General features: G+C 47.2%; 1 protein-coding gene across 4 annotated transcripts in view; it reads right to left on the reverse strand.

The window, feature by feature from the left end:
* Positions 1-2792: 2792 nt before the first annotated feature.
* Positions 2793-22747, reverse strand: part of LOC142584114 (uncharacterized) — a 147705-nt gene continuing 127750 nt past the window's right edge. For all 4 annotated transcript variants that reach the window (XM_075694294.1, XM_075694295.1, XM_075694292.1 and 1 more), the window contains one exon: positions 2793-3003. In XM_075694294.1, coding sequence (XP_075550409.1) covers positions 2872-3003 — 132 coding nt within the window. In that variant the 3' untranslated portion in view covers positions 2793-2871. The remainder of the gene's footprint in view (positions 3004-22747) is intronic.

Below are 22747 nucleotides of genomic sequence, written 5' to 3' on the forward strand. Positions count from 1 at the left end.
AGCAGGCGCCGACTGAAACGGTGGACTGGAGTCGTTATGAGAGCTGGAGCTTCGGAACGGGGTGTACGGCTCTGAACAGGGGTCGGCCGCATGGGGTTGCAGGCTTTACCTCCACCAGTGTCATAACGTCAGGAATGGGGGTCGTAGAGCGCTATTCAGAAGGCACTGTGGCGGGTCGCCTTTTGAGAACCGAGCGCAACCGCGACTTCTTGACTGAGCCTTGACAAAAACGCTCATGCCTACTCGCGTTGTCGTCTTCTTCATTGGAGTACTGGCGCGGCAATATTGTGAATAGGACGTTTCAACTTAGGACGGGTGTGGACAACCTACACCGTGACTTGTCAAAAGTTATGCCCTACCAGCATTATTGGTTATGTGCGTCAGTTAAAGGGGGAGGTGAGAGAAATGCGACAGGACATAATCGAGCTGAAAAAATATGGTCGTCGGAAAAACCTAAAAGTAAGAAATGTTCCTCTGTCTCAAGATAAGAAATGCTGCTATAACTTTAGCGGAACTACTATGAACATCCTTTGTAGGTACACAAGCGGTCGAAAACGATATGTAAGTCATGACTACCTTTATTCTAAATAAACACTGTCTTTACATGTTTTCAACAAGGATCACTTTCAGGGCCCATACTCTTCTCCCTATATGTTGGTTAGCTTCTATTCGCACTAATGCTCTGAAAAGCTTTTCTTTACGCGGAAGATACCACTGTAATCTTGTGAGGTAAATCACTTAATGAATTGCAGAGTTCCATAAATCGCGGGTTATGAAACATAAACATGGTCTGCGTGTACTAAATTTACACCGATATTGTAACACTGACGCCGCAGGAATGCAAATTTGTCTTGAAGGTTGTACTATAGAACAGTTAGGCCCCCAAAAATACTTAGGAGTGCATCAGATTGCGATCTAAACTAGAGACTTCATACATCCAGTGTATGCGCGAAATTAGCTCGTGCTTGCTTTGTATTAAATGTAGAGCATGTTTTTTATCCTAACACACTTGAGATTATCTACTTGTCTTTTTTTCATTGTCACATCAAATACGGCTGGGAATCAAAGGCTGGTACATATAAAACCTACATAGATCGCGTTATTCGTTTTCAAAAAAGGGCCTTGCGGAGCGTAACTTACACAAGCCCCCATGATAATATTACCATCCTTTGAACCGTGTCGGCAAATTACTATTTCTCCTGCATTAGAAATGAAAGTTGCGATTCTGCTTAATACCATTATACATAGAAATCAGTAATTGTCGGTGGGCTTGTTCATTAAGCATAATCGAAATACAAGGAATGCAACAAATATGAACTTTAACTTACCAGTCCCTCGTAACACGTATGGCGTACGGCTAACTGAGTTTCATGTTGCCAAAATATGGAATTCAGTGCCTCATGAGGAAAAAATGGCAAAATTTTTTTTATTTTCTGTCAAAAAGCTGTACCCCTCTAAAATTACCTGATTCATTTTTTTTTCAGTATACATCGTCATTTGTAATATTATCTGTTTGCACAACTGTAAAAACACATGCACATCAGCTTTTCTTTTTCGTGTATCCTACTTGCATGTGTAATATACTGTTTTTTGCTTGTCTTGATATGTCAGGTCGCCTTATTTCTCTAATTTTCATCACTAGGAAGTCTATATATATACTAAATTTTGCAGCTGCTAATATTTGTGTATTGACTATGGGACCAAACTAACCTTTGGCTACGGGCCCAACATTTTACATTTTTTTTCGTGCAAGAGCATGTGCGAATGAGAAATCAATGAAAATGAAAGAAAATGAAGGAATGAATGAATGAATGAATGAATGAATCAATCAATCAATCAATCAATCAATCAATCAATCAATCAATCAATCAATAGCTCGTGCTCCACAAGAAGGTCAGCAGCGCTTTCGTGGTGCGTAACGCACAGGTGGTGTTTCGGGATGGGTGGAAAGCGAACCGCCATTTCATGTTCAAGTCCCATCGTAGCAATAGTGCCGCCTATAAGAACTCTCTAACGCGTAGCGGCAGAAGTCGCAACGAACATGTTGCTGGTCGTCCGGGGCGTGGTGTTCAAAGCGGGTTGTTGAGTCGCTCAGGTGGATCTTGTGCTTCAAACTCTAAAAGCACGTAATTTTTCACTTGCGAGAAAGCACCTCGTGCTGTGCACTTTCTTCGTTCTTGTCTTTGTGCCTTTTTTATGATGTAAAGATGCAAGTATACCAACTAGCCCAGGTATCCATTCTCTTAGGGAAGTATGAAATTTATTGCATTTCTTATTTCTCCATTAGGGCTTTTCAAGGCCCACTTTTTTATACGCTTCCCGAAGAAACTCTGCATTATTGGGAGTTTGGTTCTTTTCGCGAATTCTACCAGCACCCCTTCTCTAGTGTTACTAGAATCGATGCCGTGATTGTCAATTGCGTGTTCACCAACCTGCTTTTCCTCACTTTTGCATTGAAGTTGCCCATGACGACAATATACTGAGTTTGCACTTCTCTTATTGCTATTTCAAAATCTTCTTAAAACTGTTCTATTTCTTCATCATTGTGACAGAATTTGGAACGTAGGCTTGCACTGCGTGTATTTCATACCTCGTATTTATATTTAATACTAGTACTACTCTCAAATTATTGCTTAGGAATTCATCAGTGTTGCCCGCCATGTCGTTATAGATTAGGAATACTATCCTGTACTGCTTTTTATCTGGGAATCCTCTGTAGCAATGACGAAGCGCTGTATCAGCCCCACCAGCCTATTTCATAAATTTGTAAAAAATTCAACAGTCATCCAAAATAGGTGAACGTTTTATTTCAGCTTTACCTTTGTTTTAATTGAAATGCAGCTATCGAGTACAGCCACAGGAATGTGTGCGTCAGGATTCCTTGAATCCAAGCGGAAGTGGTTTGCCTTCCTCAAAGCATAAGTATATAGGCGGATGAACCACCTTTAAGACACGACATAGGCAGTTTGGAGAACACCTGCTCCCCAAGTTATTTTCACCACACTGAAAGCATGAAACGAAACACACAAAACAAACATTATACACCAGCACATAGGCAAGGTCAAGAAATATTTCCGAGCATTATTCGGATTGAAGACTCACAAAATATGCCCTAAATAAAATGCACAACACTTTCATCCTCTAAATATAATTAGAAAAGATTCAGTTTAGATTTGATATTGTAAAGTGCACCTAAGTGCCTGTTTTGTGAAAAATTTCTTCCACAATTTAAACTGAGCACCGCAAAAACTGTCGTTTAACAGAAATTTCAGTGGTGCACAACCGTTTAACCACAAGCGAGCACAATCAAAAGTACTGCCTTGATGCGCTTCGTTTTTTGTTTCGAAGAAAACGTGGAAAGTTCGTTGTAAAGTTGAAAAAGGGCACTTTAGATGAATCAATTGTTTTTGTGAACATTTGGTACAAGTACCTAGTTAATTTTCCTTTGAATGAATCAAATAAATTTTGTTCAATATATCGCACCTGTAGCCATGTAAATTCTGAATAATGCGCCTGTATGACAATGGACTGTTTCTCGTGGATAAATGCTAAGATCAGTTGTACTAGATGTGACTGTGCACTCTGTTCGTCCGATTGAAGTCGGCCTGATTGGTATCCACAACGGCGATGGTAACGCATTCAGCTAACGAATATCGTTGCCAGTAAACCGTTGGCTATTTTTGCTCTGCTAGTGCATTCCACGAATCTTGACAGAGACCTCCACGGAACAAAGTCTTACGAATAACTTAAGCGATCCAAAGCAAGAGCTACGAGCCGCGACCTAAATATTACGCGGCGCGCCTAGTGACGATCGTTTGGCTATTCCTAAGCCAATCAGGCAGAGACACATGTTTATTACAATGAGTGTGCACGGCCTAAATTCCACCTTGCCGATGCCTAAGGAAAGAATGGAGAAAAGTTTATTTTGAAATGAGAAAAAAATCACAAGTAATGTCGTTCAATAGCCAGGTACGCAAACTGGAGTCCACAGCAAGACTTCATCACTTGAGCTGAAAAATGCAACGCAGCGATGTTCATTGCAGCGAAGGTTCCGCTCTTCTTGAGCTGCAGCCGAATTCTCTTATGCTAGCTCACCCAGATTGTACACGCTTGAGAAAAAAAAAACAATTACACTTACTTCAATAAAAATGCAATTATTACGTTTACTAAGTACTGTCACACGAAAGTAACTGCGGAAATAATAAAAATAATCAATACCTTAGGTTACCTTAATTCAGACAATGGTTTGCATTGCGCATTTACCGAAAATGAAACGATTTGAACTGGCCCTTTCAATGCATCATCTGTAGCTTTCCATACATTGCGTATCCTTACGAACACTAGGTGATGTGCGAAATTTTGTATGCAGGCTTTCGCGCAAAGCCAAAAAGCCCTATTAACGGTGGCCGCGCCCCAGCTAATATTGCTGTTAAACATGAGACACGCATATTCAAAGCCAGGACGGTGCGAAGGAGGAAAGGTAGCAGGACTGGAGTCAGCGACCTGCATGTGGATGGCTGAATACTATTCTAAGCAGAGATCCGCCGCCGCAGTTAAGTTAATGTAATTGTACAGAAAAAAGCACCTGCGGAATTTGCATATCCCATGTTCCTTTTCCAATAGTTCGTAGTTCATTTCCCCTCATTTTGTGATAAATACTTCATTCTGTGGTAAAGGTAGCTGTGGAATCTCAAGATGTATGCGAAGATATTAACGCATGCCCCCTGTATTCCTTGATTACGTAATGCTTCTATGACTACTGGTATCTCTACTAAATGAAATGCCTTTTCGTAGTCTATGGAAGCCATATAGAGAGGTTGATAGCACTCTGAACATCTCTCAATTACCTGATTGATAACATGGGTGTGATTCGTTGTACAGTATGCCGTGCAGAAACCAGCCTCTTCTCTTTGTTGACTGATGTCAAGTGTTGCCATTATCCTATTGCCAATTATTATCTTGCCGTGCATTTATAATACTGGAAGGAAGCTAACGGGCCTATTATTTTTCAATTCTTTAACGTCTCCCTTTATGTGGATTAGTATAATGTTGGCATTGTTCCAGTTCTGTGGTACACTTCAAGTTGTGAGGCACAGCGTATAAAGGGCCGCAAGCTGTTTAGGTATGATATTTGCTCCATCTCTGATTAATGCAACTGTTGTTCCATAATCTCCGGCCGTTTTCACCGAGTCCTGTCTTGCAAGGCTCTTCTTACTTCATGGTTAGTTACAAAAGCAGCCTGCGTATCGTATCAATTACTACTTCGAATGAAGGTGGCGTGGCTGCTATGGGCACCCTGCAGGCCAGTAGAGCTTTCTTCTGCTTTTACTACATCATGAAAATTGCTGATGACGCTACCCTGCTCGTCTTTCACTGCATACATCTTGGCCTGTTTGATGCAAAATTTTCTGATGACTAATTTTCCGCTACGCCTCTCGTTTACTGGTTCCTCAATTTTTCGTACGCTATAATTTCAAACATTTCTTGCTTATCAGCTTTCACAGTTCAGCGAATTCTATCTGATCTAGACACTTCCATGATTTGCCGTTTCTTCATAAGGTACTGTGTTACAACGGAGAGAGTGCTTGCTGGTTGCCGTTGTGCCCTATTTCCGAATTCAATATCGGCTTCTAAAATCAATATAGTCACTGTTGCACTCATTATCTCTATGTTTTCTGTTCGACATCCTGTTCTAGAGCTGCATATTGTCCCGAAAAGACAAAGGAAGATGCACCCGGCGTCTGCGAGACAGACAGCTGTACAAGATGGCGTACACAGAGCTCAAGCTGGCGTCCTCAGCCTCTACTACTACTTCTTTAGCGCCCACCTCTAGCCGAGCGCGCGTTCCAGTCACTTCTTTCTCAGCGCTGGCGCGTTACACCTAGCGGCATTATTCCCCCGCCAAAAGAAAAGCATCGACCCCGATGCTTACTAAACTACGATGCTTGCTAAAAGAAAGTGGAAGTGTGGAAGTCGTATGAGATCGGGTTGGCGCCGCCTTAACGCGCGAAATACGGTTTGAGGCGTATAACATGCTTTGTCTCCGAGTGGTGCTGTCGACGCCGAGGCGACGCGGCACCGTCGGGAATGACCTCATAGTTCACTTCACTAACGCGGCGTATAACTTTGTAAGGTCCAAAGTATCTACTAAGCAGCTTCTCAGATAAGCCCTGGCGACGGATTGGAGTCCGCACCCAGACTTGGTCACCTGGCTGGTACTCAACTTGCCGATGTCGAAGGTTGTAGCGCCGTGCGTCTGTACTCTGCTGCTTGGTGATGTGTATGCGCGCGAGTTGACGAGCTTCCTCTGCGTGCTGAGTAAGTTGCTCGGCGTCGAAAGTAAGTGATGCGTCGGTGTCGTGCGGGAGCATTGCGTCTAGCGTTGTCTGGACCTCGCGCCCGTAGACAAGACGGAACGGTGTGAATTGGGTTGTTTCCTGAATGGCGGTGTTGTACGCGAATGTAACGTACGGCGGGACTTGATCCCATGTTTTATGCTGGACGTCTACATACATAGACAGCATGTGAGCAATGGTCTTGTTTAGCCGTTCCGTCAGTCCGTTGGTCTGCGGATGATAGGCAGTGGCCTCGCGATGCTGCGTGCAGCTCATCTCGAGTATGTCCTCTATCAGTTGGGCTGTAAAGGCAGTTCCTCTGTCGGTGATGACGTATGATGGGGCACCATGTCTGAGGACTATCTGATCGATGAAGAACTGGGCAGCTTCCTAGGCCGTGGCACGTTGTACAGCTTTCGTCTCGGCGTAGCATGTTAGATAGTCTGTGGCGACTATAATCCACTTGTTTTCGCTGGCTGACAAGGGAAAGGGTTCCAGAAGATCCATGCCGATTTGATCAAACGGCTCGCTAGGTGGTGCGATGGGTTGGAGTAACCCCCCGGGTTTCAATGACGGCGATTTCCTTCGTTGACACTCACGGCAGCTTTGCACGTAATGCTTCACCGTGGTAGAAAGTCTGGGCCAGTAGTACGTCTGGCGCACTCTTGCAAGAGTACGTGAAAATCCCAAGTGTCCAGACGTGGGTTAATTAAGGCAGGCTAGCAGGATGTCATCACGGAGGGCGGCAGGTACGGCCAATAGATACTCTTTGTCGCTGGCACTCGAGTTTTTCTTGTAGAACACACTCTTTCGGAGGCAGAAGGTCGATAGATTGCGAGAAATGTGTCGTGCAATTGTAACATTCTTGCCTTCAAGGTGATCGATGAGAGGTCGTCCTCGCGCTGCCGTGTGATCAGGTCGGATGCGGTGAGGGCCCCAAGGAATGCGCCATCTTCGTCCATATCCTTGTCACAAGTTTTGACGGGAGCGCGCGACGTGTCCGTATCTTCGTGTTTGCGGCCCGATTTGTAGACGATGGTAACATCGAACTCCTGCAGACGGAGACTCCATCGAGCAAATCGTCCGGACTGGTCTCGTAGGTTGGCTAACCAACACAAGGAATGGTGGTCTGTCACCACCTTGAAAGGACGACCGTATAGATAACGCCGAAATTTCATTATGGCCCACACAACTGCTAGACACTCTTTCTCGGAAGTGGAGTAGTTGATTTCGGCGCGTGAAAGGGTGCGACTGGCGTAAGCGATGACTCGCTCGACGCCTTCCTGGTGTTGAACGAGTACAGCGCCAAGACCGATGTTGCTTGCGTCGGTATGTACCTCGGTGTCAGCGTCTTCGTCAAAGTGAGCGAGGACGGGTGATTCCTGCAGGCGCTGCCGTAACTCGGTGAAAGCTGCGCCTTGCTCATCCGTGCAAACGAAGGGTGTATCTTCTCGCGTGAGGCGTATGAGTGGTTCGGCGATCCGGGAGAAGTTAGCGATGAAGTGACGATACTACGCACACAGACCGAGAAAGCGGCGTACTGCTTTCTTGTCACGAGGAGTCGGAAAAGCAGCAACAGCAGATGTTTTGTCTGGGTCAGGCTGGACGCCATCGGCGTTCACGACATGTCCGAGAAACTTCAACTCTTCGTAACCGAAGTGACAGTTTTCTGGCTTTAGTGTGAGATTAGCGGAGCGGAGCGCCTCAAATACCGCCTGCAAACGCTCCAGATGTTCTTCGAAGGTCGCCGTGAACACGACGACATCATCTAAGTATACTAAATAACTGTGCCACTTCAGACCCGTCAGAACAGTGTCCATCATTCTATGGAATGTGACCGGTGCAGAACACAGGCCGAATGGAAGTACTTTAAATTCATACAGTCCATCCGGGTTAACAAAGGCAGTTTTTTCGCGATCTCGTTCGTCAACTTCGATTTGCCAATATCCACTCTTCAAATCTATCGATGAAAAATACCTGGTTCGCCGCAGTCGATCTAACGAATCATCGATCTGCGGAAGGGGATAAACGTCTTTTTTTGTGATGTTATTCAACTTTCTATAGTCAACACAGGACCGAAGTGTTCCGTCTTTCTTTTTGACAAGGACAACCGGCGACGACCAAGGGCTTTGGAATGGTTGTATGACGTCATCCTCAAGCATTTCTTTCACTTGTGCATTAATCACGTTGCGCTCTTTTGCCGATACGCGATAAGGCAGTTGTCGTATGAGACGAGAATCGTCATACGTGATTATTCGGTGTCTCGTGATTGGCGTTTGGCGTACCTTAGAAGAAGATGCGACGCACTCCTTAAACCGAAGTAGCAATTCGGGCAGCGCTTTTTGCTTTTCCTCCGAAAGGCCTGCATTGATGTCGATATTGCTGAGTGTCTGAGCTGGGTTGTCCTTTGTCATAGACGCAAAGCATTCAGCAACGTCTGCTATGGGCTCAGCAAAAGCGATAGTAGTACGACGAAACAGGTGCCGATGTTCCTGGCTGAAGTTCGTCACGAGGAGCGCAGAATTTCCACCTCGAAGCATAATGAGACAGCGGGCTGCACATACACCATGAGTCAGCATAAGGGAGGAGTTGCTTGCCCTCTGCAACAGCTTCTGCGCAGATCGTCGCATACGACCGCTACCAGGACACTTGCGCGTGGTGGTACAGTTACACTGTCGGCGTAAACCCGAAGCGCGTTACGTCGGCATTTGTCGCGGATGTTCGCTGCTCTCTCTGTCGAAAAAGTCACTGTGCGCTCCCGGAGGTCTATAATGGCACCATATTCTCGCAGAAAGTCGACGCCCAAGATGAGGTCCGGAGAACAATCGCGGAGTATAATGCAGATGGCTGGAAACGTACACCCACGAATTTGTACTCTGACCGTGCAAATGCCCAACGGTGTTACGATATGCCCGCCAGCAGTGCGAACTTGCGTTCCAGACCAAGGCATGATAACTTTTCTGAGTTCCGTCGCTAGTTTTCCGCACAAGGTTGAGTAGTCGGCACCCGTGTCCAATAACGCACTAACGGGGCGGCCATCAAGCACAACAGGTATGTCTAGCGAGAGTCTGTCGCTGAGTTCGGCTGCTGTCGTCGTTGAATCGTTCTGAATAGACCGTGCTCGCGTCGATGGGAGGTCTCCGGAAGGGCGATTATCAGCGGCCTCGCCCCCGAAGGTCGCTGTTCTTAGTTTTCCCGGTGAGGGCTTGGCGATCGTCCCTGCGCTGTCATTGGAGGGCTTCTAGGAGGTGGGGAAGACCGCCTGGAGGACGTCGAGCGCGACTGCCGCCGCGGGAACAGTGGCATACCTTGCTGGCTCAGGTACTCTTCAATCGCCTTAGGCCTTTCGCCATATCTGGGCCTTGGTGAATCCGCGGCAAATCCTTGCAGTCCGAGGCGGCGGTATGGGCACTCGCGGTATAAGTGACCGGCTTCTCCACAGTGATAACACAGAGGCCTTCTGTCCGCGGTACGCCAGACGTCAGGTTTCCTTTCGAGCGGGCGCCGATCCTCTATACCTTGGATCGGTTGCGCTGATGGCAGCGGCGGGACGTATGACGCAGCGTATGACGTGGCGGGGATGAAATGGGTCGGAGCGCGGGCAGGGACTCGCCCCAATACTTCCGCATACGACGGCCGCTGCAACTGTGTTGTCACAGGTGGCGCATTGCTGCTTGGAACGGGAGCTTGGATAACTTGCTGCACTTCACTTCTCACGAGGGCAGAAATGGAACCCAGCGTGGGCTGAGGTGGGCAGCTGAGCCGTTGAAGCTCATCACGCACTACCGAGCGGATAACGTCTCGGAGAACGTCCAGGTTCCCAAAGGCAACTGCGTCCGTCAGTGAAGCAGCATTCGCGTGCCTGTCATACGTAGCGGAGCGCTGGTCCGAAGGCGAAGTAGTGTTCATTTACCTTTCATAGAAAGCTGAGCGCTGGTGCAGCATCTTTTCCATCGTCGTGGCTTCGGTTAAGAATTCAGCCACGGTCTTCGGCGGGCTTCGAACCAGGCCAGCAAATAGCTGTTCTTTAACTCCCCGCATTAGGTGGCGTAGCTTCCTTTCCTCTGACATGGTAGGGCCCACCCGACGGAAGAGGCGCGTCATATCCTATACGTACGACGTCAGGCTTTCATTCGGCAGATGAATGCGGGATTGGAGAGCCCGTTCGGATCGTTCGCGGCAATCAGCATTGGTGTATGTCTCCAGCAAGGCACGCCGGAACTCGAGCCACGATTTGAGGAGCCCTGCTCGATTCTCGTACCAAGTGCGAGCACCGTCCTCCAAGCTGAAGTAGACATTTCTCAACTTCGCCGCGTCACTCCATTCGTTTATCTCGGCAACGCACTCAAATTGGGCTCGCCAGTCTTCTACATCCTCGAAGATATCCCCGTGGAAGACTTTCGGCACTCGGAGATTCTGCAACAGGTACTGAGTTGCCGTTGTGGCCGTACCTTGCATAATGGTCGAAAGAGACGTCGATGTTCCTTCCATACTTGTCCGTGGGCGCGTCGATGTTGTTGCGGAGCGATGATGAAGCTCCGGAGGCAATCCTCGGATTCTCCTGCTGGTCCGGTGAACAGGGGTGTCCACTAGTATAGGGCTGGTACTCCTGCTACCTGGAGGGGTTTGTGGCATCTGGTGAGCCGTACCCCGCACCTCGACCAGTTTTGTCATGAAGAGACAAATGAAGATGCACCCGGCGTTGGCGAGGCAGACAGCTGTACAAGATGGCGTATGCAGAACTCAAGCCGGCGTCCTCAGCCTGTACTACTTCTTCTTCTTCAGCGCCCACCTCTTGCCGAGCGCGCGTTCCAGTCACTTCTGTCTCAGCGCTGGCGCGTTACACCTAGCGGCAATATTTGTTTGTGGGCACCAGCTTCAATTCATCTGCTTTTGCTCCTACTACGTCTACGCTGAATTATTTTCTTATTTGTCTCTTCAAATTGAGAGTTCTATATCATTCACCTATTGACACTGCCTTTGCCCCTAGTTAACACTTCTACATCATGCACTATCCTGGAATGGGCAGATGCCATGAAATCTAATTTCTGGTGTCTCCATCAGGGTTTTTCCAGGTGCACTTGCTGTGACTGCGCTTCTTGGCGAAAGCATTCATTATTCAGAGCCTATTCTTTTCCGTGAATCCTACCAAAGCTTCTGCTTACTATTCCTAGAATCAATGACATAGTTGACAATTACTTTGCCTCTAGCCTTGTGTTTCTCCTGTTTTGCATTGAAGTCTTCCATGCCTGCAGTATACTGATTATGCACTTTCCTATTGCTAATTCGACCATCTTCACAAAACTGGTCTATTTCTTCATGATCGTGACTAGGGGTCAGTAGAGCATAGGCTTGCACTTTATTTAATTTGTATTTTCTACGATGACTGCTACCCTCTCAGTAATGCTGCAGAATTCAGTAATGTCTTCCGCTAGCTAATTATGAATTAGAAATCCTAGCCCATGTTCTCTAATACCTGGGAGACTTGTAGCCGAATACGTGGCCGTTAGATTCACGGTTGCGGTACTTCAGCGTGAACAAGAGGGACAAAGAAAGTAAGTGCATAACACAACGCTCGTGTTCTGCGCTTTCTTTCTTTGTATCTTGTGTTTTCGCTGAAATATCACAACCAAGAAGCCAACATTCTAAAGAACTCAATTAGCAAACTTGATTCTAAGTGGCCGTTAGCTAGCAATGTGTAATCCTCACAAGTACTTCTAACCTCACTAAGGCCAATAATATCGCAGGCAATGCCTCATATATTTCAAACAGCCCCAATAAGCTAGCCTCAATTGAATGGGCTCGCGTGGTAAACGTTGCCAGGTTCAACTACCAGTAGCGGCCTGTGCGGTATCAGAGTTCTAGCCCCCTGTGCCGCGTCGCATGTCGAACCACCGCATTGGCCAATGCTCCCCTTCCATTAGGGGCTGCAGTGCTATTCAATCCACTGAATATGCTCCCAAGTGCAATTAACTACAACCTTAGAATGAGTATTCAAGCTACTAGACGGGGAAGGCATAGAGTAAGGATCAACGTCGAACATAACAACCTCTGCTTTGCAGATGAAACTCTTCTGTTCAGCAACACTAAGGGTGAATTGCAACAAAAGATTGAGTACTTCAACCCAGAAAGTCTAAAAGTATGGCTGAGGATTAGTATAGAAAAGACCGATAATGTTTATTACCCTGTGAAGGGAACAACAGTTTATAGTCGCGAGTCAGCCTGTAGACAATGCACAGAAGTACGTTTCTCTAGCTTAGTTACATAAAGGGGACCCCGAACATGAAAGTTACAAAATAATAAAGCTGGCTTAAAATACATACGGTAGACATTACCGCATCCTAAGTGGTAGCTTGCTAATGTCGTTAAAACGTGTACAATCATTGCATTTTACTGGTGCTAACATACAGGGCAGGAACTTGGACGTTAAGAAAGAAGCCTGAGAACAAGTTATGGATCGCGCAAGGAGCGATGGAACGAAAAGTGCTAGAGCTAATTTTAGAAGAGGGAAAGAGAGCGATGAGGATCAGAGAGAAAACGGCGAGCGCCGATGTCCTAATGTGCACTATATGAAATAAAATAGATCTGTGCACACCATGTAATAAGTAGGGCAAATAACCCATGGGCCATTAGAGTTACAGAATGTCTGCCAAAGGAAGCCACGCACAGCCGATGACGGCTTGAAATTAGGTGGTTTCATGAGATAAAGGAATTTGCAGGGGCAAGTTATAATCAGATAGTGCAAGGCAAGGGTAATTAGAGATCACTGAGAGATGCCTTCGTCTTGCACTGCACATAAAAATGTACTGATGATGACATTGATGATTATGGCGGTAATAACATCAGCAGGGGCCTGAAAACTCTCTCGCTGTGCGGGCTAGAAGGCCGGCTGGTGTCCTAACGTACGCTCACCTTGAGCACAAGCTTGTTATTACTCTGCACCCTCATCCTCTGTAACGCGCAGCGTTCTTTGTTACTTTAACCTTAAAAAAACCGGTTTCGGCCAATGGAAGCCTCTAAAAATTGTGTGTAGGTGATATGGTGGCATTAACATCTTCAGTGGCCTTTGCTATATCAGCAAGGCAACTTCGGTTCCTTTGGTCGGCCGGCATCTGCTGGAGCCAGTAACACGCGGAAACAAATATTGAGACGCCGTGCTTGCTTGTGTAGACTTGCGTATCCGCAAAGCTGCTTTGTAACAGGATCTCAATTGTTATACTGTGCTTTCTGCCAAATTAAGGTTCTCGAACTTTCATCACCTGTTACAGATTGTCTCATTGATAACGTTACTAGTTGCATTTTATTGGTTATTGAAAACAGTGGCCGGTAATTGGTCAAAACTTCAATCAGTAAGTATCAAAATTACCAAAGTGTACGATTATGTGCGATTAATAATTTACGCGTTATTGCGTACGTACAAGTATGATCTCACGACAAGGGGCGAAAAAATATCAAATGCTTAGGGAAAGAACGAGCTGGATGACGCAGGAACATTGAAAAATGGTGGCCTGAAATACAGTCGCACGAGTTATTTTACACAGAAGGAAGGAGCTCTACCAGGCAGTGTGTAAAACGACATTGTGCGGACAACCGTCACCACAGAAAACAGATAATCCCAATTGAAAGGGTTGGTAAGTACACGTTTATTGTGACTAATAACGCGCCGTGGCCATGCTCTGGTGGACCGTTTGTCTGTAGATAGAACCTTCAGGTTATGCGCGGAAGCGTGCTCACAGGCGCGAGAAACTTATTCGAGAAGACCGAAATAGATTGTCGTTCTACCATTGTGAAGCTAAACGCGATGTGTTCCATTGCGCAAAAGCGCGAAGTGGAGGCACAAACCTGCGATCTCACAGGTTGCACCGGAACAAAGAGGCACATCTCAGTGCACCATGTGAAATGACTGACAGCCTTTGCAACCGAATCTTGGCTTGTTTTAGTCTACATCAGGAGATCATATAGATCAGTCCTGAAAAAATTCAGACGGTCCCGAGTGGCACCGGAGAAAACGGAGTAGACCAGCGGCAGCGGATGATGAGCAGTCATGTTGTGGATACAAGGAATATGATGCAACGTATTTCCTTACAGTTGTGTAAAGGCCCGACAAGAGCATGCAGGTCGCTTAGAATACTGGATGACCGGAAGCCGGGACGACGATAGGAAGGAACCCACTTGTTGCTGATGTGGCGTTAAATGTTACAGTACGGTACCTTACCATCAAGACACAAGTTGTTGAATTGGCCTCGGAGGCGCTTGTTCGGTGGCTGCATAACGCCACTCTTGACGTCAATGAGCGTAATGATGTTCAGGTTGCCTCATACGGGTCGATGGCATCTGGCGTTGTGTTGCTTGACATGTCCACCGGCGAAGGAAAAGGATGTGCAATCCTGCCACAGCCTCACTGAGGTGGGGCACATAGATAGAGGACGCCGCGAAGGCACGTTACAGTGGACTATGGGGCAGTAAATTGACGTCCCGGAGTTTCTTGCCAGGTTTGTATGTTACTGTAGAGATGTGTCATTGTAAGTGAAGTGTCCAGTTCGTGAGATGGTCAGTCAAGCTGTTTGGCGACGACAACCAACATAGACCATGTGGTGACTCACACCGGCAAAATAAATGACGTGCCGAACAGGCGAGGAAACTGCATGGAGCACACAAAAACAGGAGAGTCGTGCTCGGATGTGTTAAATATTGAATGTTAATGGAGCTACAAGCTACAACTACATATCGCCAAAAGTGCAAGGGCCAAGATAATGATTTGCGAATCCTACATGAATGGTGAATGTAAAATAGCTAATAAAGGGCCTAAAAAGTTTGCTGTAGAATGTTTCTTTAGCATATTTAATAAAAATACGACCGTTCATGCGGTTACGCGTAATATAATCATAAAATGTTCGACTAATGCATGACAAAATCAACGGTAAGCAATAGAGGCCGTACCATCGCACGATGAAAATTGACGTTAATGTGGTTAGCATTCAAGCAATATTGTGACCCACTGTATCACTCCTATCAAAGCGCGTCATGGATGAGTCTTGTATGCAACTGGGCTCCTTTTCTAACGCATTCATCCAGACACGCTGCCCCATCGGGTAGCGCCTCGGCTAGATGGCGCAGCGTGTCAGCACGAATGTGTGAGAGTGGAGCCCGGAACATGAGCTTGGTAGGACAACTCACAACCCTTTTCCAAAGGGGATGCTTAGAGCATCCATGCATCCATCCATCCATCCAATGCGTGATGGAGAAGTGAGGAGTCCGGCAGCCTGTAATTCTGGCTTCACCGTCGCGTCCCCCCCCCAAGAACATCGCCCGAGTGTACGCTTGCATAAATAACTAGACTTCGATTCCACCAAGCACCGCATGAAGTTTGAAAGGTTTTCTTTTGTCACGGAGGGCAGCACATACCCTGTGAGGCAAGGGCAAGTTGGCGTATAAGGGGTGCATTGAAGAACGGCGCATACTTAGTGACAAAGGTTGGCGTTGAGGAGGCTTATTGAAATGCGGCGATTCGCCCAGTGGCACAAAGCGGGTTGTCCACGGTGGCGTCAAACAGCTTTATTGAAGAATGGCACATGGCCAGCGGCACAAGTTGCTATAAAAAATTTTCATTGAAGTACCGCAAATACAGTGTTACATTGTAAATGACCCAACTTGTGCCAACTGTTGCTTTCGATCAGTACCGTTTGAACACAGCTACCGATGCTCCTCCCTAACACCACGGACTCCCCAGCGACACAAGTTCGCGGCGATACTGTCAAAGCCATGGAAACACACCAGAATATGCGCTAAGTATATTAAGAGTACAACATACATAATAATTTGCTGCATTTGTAATATTTTTCAAACCGCAATACAGCGTCTTCAGGGCCCCTAAGCACAAGGGCAGGGAGGCATTAGTACAAGCGCTGTACTAATGTTGCTGTTGCAGCAAACCCTCTCATGAAAGGCTATGCTTCAAATTGCCTGGGTGTATTGCAACATCGCAGCATTTTTGGTATAACCGCGCCTCTTAACAAAGGGAGAATGCTAGATAAAATTGGATGTGGTGTCTGTTTCCTACTCAGAAAAAAAGTTTTTTCTCTTTCACACTCTGTTTCCTGGCACTCCAGCAGTGCGTGCAGTCTGTTCAGCAGCGGAGCATGTTTGGCTGGCTTAAGCGACCAATTGCTCCCCGGATGCGTTCACACCAACGCGAATCCCATGTCCCCACACGTTATGAAAGATATAGGGGACTCAAACAAATGGCAGAGGACGGGATGTTAGAATTGATTTTAAAGTCCCAAAGGTCATGTTAAATCCCGGAGGCCACAGGAACGTTATGATGGACGCCGAGACCATTGGAAGTGGTACAGCTAGCCTACAGAAAACATGAAGAAATCGCCGCTAATACCACGCATGTAAAAAAAAGTAACGTATTTGTGATTGCGTAGACGAGGAAGTTATAGGAGATCAAGAACATTGTCAGGGTATGGCTGATTATGGCGATGCTACTAACGCGACAGTGCTTCCTAATGGTTGTTATGCAAATCGGCTATTCTTGGCGACTGAATGCAAGCGCACGCGAGACACTTGAGGACTTTATCTAACCGCTCCAAATGCTAAGTCTGGCTGGCGGAAAATATGACTCTTTCTTTCATCTAGCAAAGGCATGTCTTTATTCAGAACGACGAAGTACCACCTCAGTCATCCTATTTAAAACTATCAGGATCACTGGTAAATAAGAGTAAGGGGGCAAGACACAGCAGCTGCACCACCCTACGACCATTTCAAATTCAGCAAGATGCCTTTTAGACCCTGTGTCTACAAGGTCTGAAAGGCTTCATTTTAAATTACAAAGGGTCGCAGGGTGTTGCAACTGCTGTTTCTCGTTCCTGCACTCGTATTTACCAGTGACGGAGAGTCGCTTCACGCTTTACCTGAATACGTCGCCGATCGGGGGCAGCGCAACGCGCACTGAGCCACCTTTTTCAAGGAAAGCTTTCTTCGCCTAGCATCCCCGGGCATAGCATTGGTGCTGCGGGGCCTGGCACCTAACTGTAGCTGGTTCAATGTGTATCGGGGCAGATATATTTGAGGTTGTATAAGATAAGGCAAGAGAAGCACGGAGCAAAATTAGTTTTGAAGAAAGACTCAGTAACCTGGATGAAAATAAATGGACAGCTGATGTGCGCAAGTCTCTGTAATGGAACGAACGGACACAAAATTGAGGAAGAGGTCAAGAAAGTTGACAACCAAGTACAGGGTAAATGATAGTGTAGATCCACAACCAAGAATCATCAGAAAGGAAGTGAACAAATACAGACAGTTAATTGGATGTAAAGACTGAAAAGAAAAAGGACTATGAAGATTTACCAGAATAAGAAAAAAGAAATGGGAAGCGAAAATCCGAAGGATAACATGGAGGGCAGCGCCTTGCTATTGAACGCCCTAGCTGGTTACCTAAGAATAAAATCATACCGGAGCAAATATTCGAAACTAGATGAGGCATGTGTATGCTGCAGCAAAAATCCGGAGGCCACTCAGCATATTCTGACTTAATGCGAACGGATTCATCCAGCGAGAACAATAGTAAAGGAAGACCTTCGAGAAGCGCTTGGGTTTAAAGTAGACAGTAGCGTCAACCGTTCAGCAGTAGAGAAAAATAACAGTCGTTTAGTGAATTGGTGTAAAGAAACCAGGGAAAAAAGATATATAGGAAATACATGCAAAAACTCTTCATGAAAAGCGTTTATAGCATGCCTGATACGATAAAGCAGGCTGGGTGATTAGTTGTCACCGCCCCGTTTCAAACGGGGTGTCAGTAAATCATCACCATCATCAATGTTTGGCATAAAGCCGGTTATGATCGCAACAGACGCTCTGCGACAGCTGCAACAGGCAGCACGCCCAAGCGTGGCGCACAGATACATTGCGTGCACAAGTAGTCACGTGCGCGTGTGTGCAGCATACATCCTCATTGTTATAGCATCGCCGCCAAGCATGAGGGGCTTATTGAACTAACTGAATTTTGGAGAGTAAACTGTGTCGGAAAACCCGCAAAGTATGACTTACACAGATGCTGAGGACAAGATAGCTTCAGACCGTAATTAGAATCTACGAGAAAACAATTCTGCTGCCCATAAACAAAAAGGCAAATGAAATTTCGAGCGGCCGCTAGAGGTCTGCCTGCGTCACCGCAGCCGCTAGGTCATCATCATCAGCATGGCTACGCCAACTGCAGGGCAAAGGCCTCTCCCATACTTTTCCAACTACGACGGTAATGTACTAATTGTGGCCATGTTGTCCGGGCAAACTTCTTATACTCATCCGCACACCTAACTTTCTGCCGCCCTCCGCTACGCTTGCCTTCTCTTGGAATCCAGTCCGTAACCCTTAATGACCGTCGGTTATCTTCCCACCTCATTACATGTCCTGCCCATGCCCACTTGTTTCTTAATTTCACCTAAGATGTCATTAACTCACGTTTGTTCCCTCACCCAATCTGCGCTTTTCTTATCCCATAACGTTATACCTATCATTCTTCTTTCCATAGCTCGTTGCGTCGTCCTCAATTTGAGGAGAACCCTTTTCGTAAGCCTCCCGCTTTCTGCCCCGTACGTGAGTACTGGTAAGAAACAGCTATTATACACTTTTCTCTTGAGGGATGATGACAACTTGCTGTTCATAATCTGAGAATGCCTGCAAAACGCAGCCAAGCCCAATCTTATTCTTCTGATTATTTCAGCCTCATGATCCGGACCCGCAGTCACTACCTGTCCTAAGTAGATGTATTCCCTTACCACTTCCAGTGCCTCGCTACCTATCGTAAACTGCTCTGCTCTTGCGACACTTTTAAACATTACTTTAATTTTCTGCAGAATAATTGTTAGACCCACACTTCTGCTTTGCCTCTCCAAGTGAGTGAGCATGCATTGCAGTTGGTCCCCTGATTTACTAAGCAAGGCAATATCATCAGCGAATCGCAAGTTACTAAGGTATTCTCCATTAACTCTTATCCCCAATTCTTCCCAATCCAGGTCTCTGAAAATCTCCTGTAAACTCGCTGTGAATTGCATTGTAGAGATCGTATCTCCCTGCCTGACGCCTTTCTTTATTGGGATTTTGTTGCTTTCTTTATGGAGGATTACGGTGGCTGTGGAGCAGCTATATATATCTTTCAGTATTTTTACATACGGCTCGTCTACACCCTGATTCCGTAATGCCTCCATTACTGCAGAGGTTTCGACTGAATCAAATGCTTTCTCGTAATCAATGAAAGCTATATATAATGGTTGGTGATATTCCGCGCATTTCTGTATTGCCTGACTGATAGTGTGAATATGGTCTATTTTTGAGTAACCTTTACGGAATCCTGCCTGGTCCTTTGCTTGACGGAAGTCTAAGGTGTTCCTGATTTTATTTGCGATTACCTTAGTAAATACTTTGCAGGTGTAACGAAGAAGAGTAGCCTCTCTACGCCACAGCACCATCGCTACCGGCATGAGCTCGTGGTTGCTGTCTTTCGCCGAACGCTTGTGACGGCTACCCGTTCGCGCCCGTTGCTAATAAATCTCTTAGTAAGTGGTGGACGTGCTGGGTATCGACCACCCTGGAACTTCGGAGTCGCGCTCTACCCCCCATCATGCCCGACGACGCACGCACCCCTCCAGCTCCTCCAATGGCGCCGGCCACCTTGGTTTGTGCCGGTGCCTTGCGTCAGCGAGATCCCCCTATCTTCTACGGCACAGATGACAAAGATGTTGAAGATTGGATCTCGTCTTATGAGCGAGTGAGTGCCCATAACCAGAGGGACGACGTTACCAAGTTAAGAAACGTCGCATTCTATCTTACGGACGTTGCGAAACTATGGTTTCTATACCATGAAGCCAACCTCACTTCGTGGTTGGTCTTCAAGACCAACTTTACCCAAGTTTTCGGTCGGCCTGCAGTAAGGAAGCTTTGTGCAGAACAACGTTTGCGCACACGATCTCAAGAGGCCAGAGAAAACTTCACGAGCTACATTGAGGACATTGTCGACCTTTGCAAACGGGTGAATGCGTCGATGTCCGAGGAGGAGAAGATAACATATAATGAAGGGTATTCAGGACGACGCGTTACAAATGTTATTATCGAAGAGTCCTCACACTGTAGCTGAAGTGATAGAATTTTGCCAGAGTTACGACGAGTTGCGCAGGCAACGGCTTCCCACCCGACGTCCCATCCCGCCCGCCGACTCTCTATCAAGCCTTGGAGACGACGACACCATGATGCTCTCTTCGTAAAAATTCAGGAATTCGTTCGCGCAGAGGTCGTCCGCCAGCCATCTCTGATATCTTCTGTCCAGGAACCACCGTCTGCTTTGCATCCTACGATCCGCGACTTCATTCAAGAACAAGTATCTCAAGCCATTCCTCCAGCCGTTGAGCAGACACCAGTCACGGCTCCTCTCACTTACGCTAAAGCAGTTTCCCGATCTCGTCCACAAACGACCCTGCCACCCTCTATGCATCGACCACCGACATTTTTGCCGCCGTCTATGCCGCTTCACGACCGACGGTATTTTCCTCCTATGCCGCTGCCCGACCAACAGCATTTTCCGAATCCTCAACCGCGCCTCTGACCTTACCCCCACCAGTGGCGCACCTTCGATGACCGCCCAATGTGTTTTGCTTGCGGTGGTTCTGGTCACATGGCGCGCCATTGTCGTCGTGGCATGCTTCCTCTTCAAAACATCCGGCGAGCGCCACCTTTCCCCGCTTCGTTTTCCTCGTCGCCTTCCAGCCTTCCTACCTCTTCCTTCTCCCCTGACCGCCCAACCGCCTCTACTCGCCGCTCACCATCTCCCCGTCGTCGCTCGCTTTCTCCGATGCGGCGCCGTCCCGTGTCCACCGAGCAGGAAAACTCATGGCCGCAGTTCCCGAGACACGAACTGTATCCACGTCGCAACGCCCAAGTCCTCGTCCCTCTACAGCCAACGTAATTGAAGTCTCTGTCGAAAGAATCGCCGTCCTGGCACTTGTAGATACCGGAGCCGCCGTATCCGTAATTTCCGCCGAATTCTGCCGCACACTACGAAAGGTTTTGACGCCTCTCTCCGACTTCTCCCTTCGAACCGCGAACGCTCAAAATATAACGCCTCTCGCCGCCTGTACTGCTCGCGTCATCATTCAAGGTCTACTTTATACCGTCGAATTCGTCGTGCTGCCCACGTGTTCCCATTACATCATATTAGGCTGGGACTTCCTTGCAAATAATAATGCCGTTATTGACTGTTGTCACGCCGAACTAGAACATTCTGCACTTCCCGACGTCGAGACTATCGAAAACGACCCTTCCAGTGTTAAACTGTTTGTTTCCGAAGACAATTCCGTCCCTCCACGCTCTTCCCTGCTTGTGCCTGTGTCGTGCGCCGCTATTTCTGATGCCACTGTTCTCTTTACGCCCTCTGAGCTGTTCATTCGCCGCCGATGTTCTCCGCTGCCCTTTACTCTGCTTAGTCTTCGCAATGGCGTCACGAAAATGGTTGTCGACAATCCCACGGCCTGCCCTTTTGCTTTATTTTATGGTGAATGCCTAGGCCTTCTTCAACCGGTCGACACCTTTTGCATCTTTGACGCTCCTGCCGTTTCTACTTCTGCGGGCCTTGGCGCACTGACTTGTGACTCTGCGGTTGATCAGTCACTCCTCGACACTTTCCACTGCACCGTCGACGACGGCACGTCATCTAAAGAACGAAGCCAGCTTATTGCTCTCCTGCAGAGGTTCAGCGCTTCTTTCGATAGCCCTGCTTCCGGTTTGGGCCGCACATCGACCGTTTTTCACCAGATAGATACTGGCAGTCATGCACCTTTACGGCACCGCCCCTACCGAGTATCCGCCTCTGAGCGCCGTGTCATTGACCACCAGGTTGCTGACATGCTCAAGCATGGCGTTGTGCAGCCTTCCAACAGTCCCTGGGCATCACCGGTCGTCCTCGTTAAGAAAAAGGATGGCTCTATTCGATTCTGCGTCGCCTACCGACGTCTGAACAAGATAACCCGCAAGGACGTTTACCCGTTACCGCGCATCGACGACGCCCTCGACTGTTTGCAGGGAGCTGAGTTCTTTCCTTTGCTGGATTTACGTTCCGGATACTGGCAAGTCCCCTTGGCACCATCTGATCTACCTAAAACAGCATTTGTAACACCTGACGGATTGTACGAATTCATCGTAATGCCTTTCGGCCTGTGTAACGCTCCAGCCACTTTTGTGAAAATGATGGATAATATTTTACGCGGCCTCAAATGGAACACATGTTTATGCTAGTTGGATGACGCAGTTGTCTTTTCCGCTGATTTCCGACCCCATCTTAGCCGTCTCGAGCAAGTTCTGAAATGCCTTACTGACGCGGGACTTCAGCTTAACTTAAAAAAATGTCGTTTCGGCGCCCGAAA

This window comes from Dermacentor variabilis, chromosome 6 (genome assembly GCF_050947875.1).
Source record: "Dermacentor variabilis isolate Ectoservices chromosome 6, ASM5094787v1, whole genome shotgun sequence".
In the NCBI taxonomy this organism is placed as follows: domain Eukaryota; kingdom Metazoa; phylum Arthropoda; class Arachnida; order Ixodida; family Ixodidae; genus Dermacentor; species Dermacentor variabilis.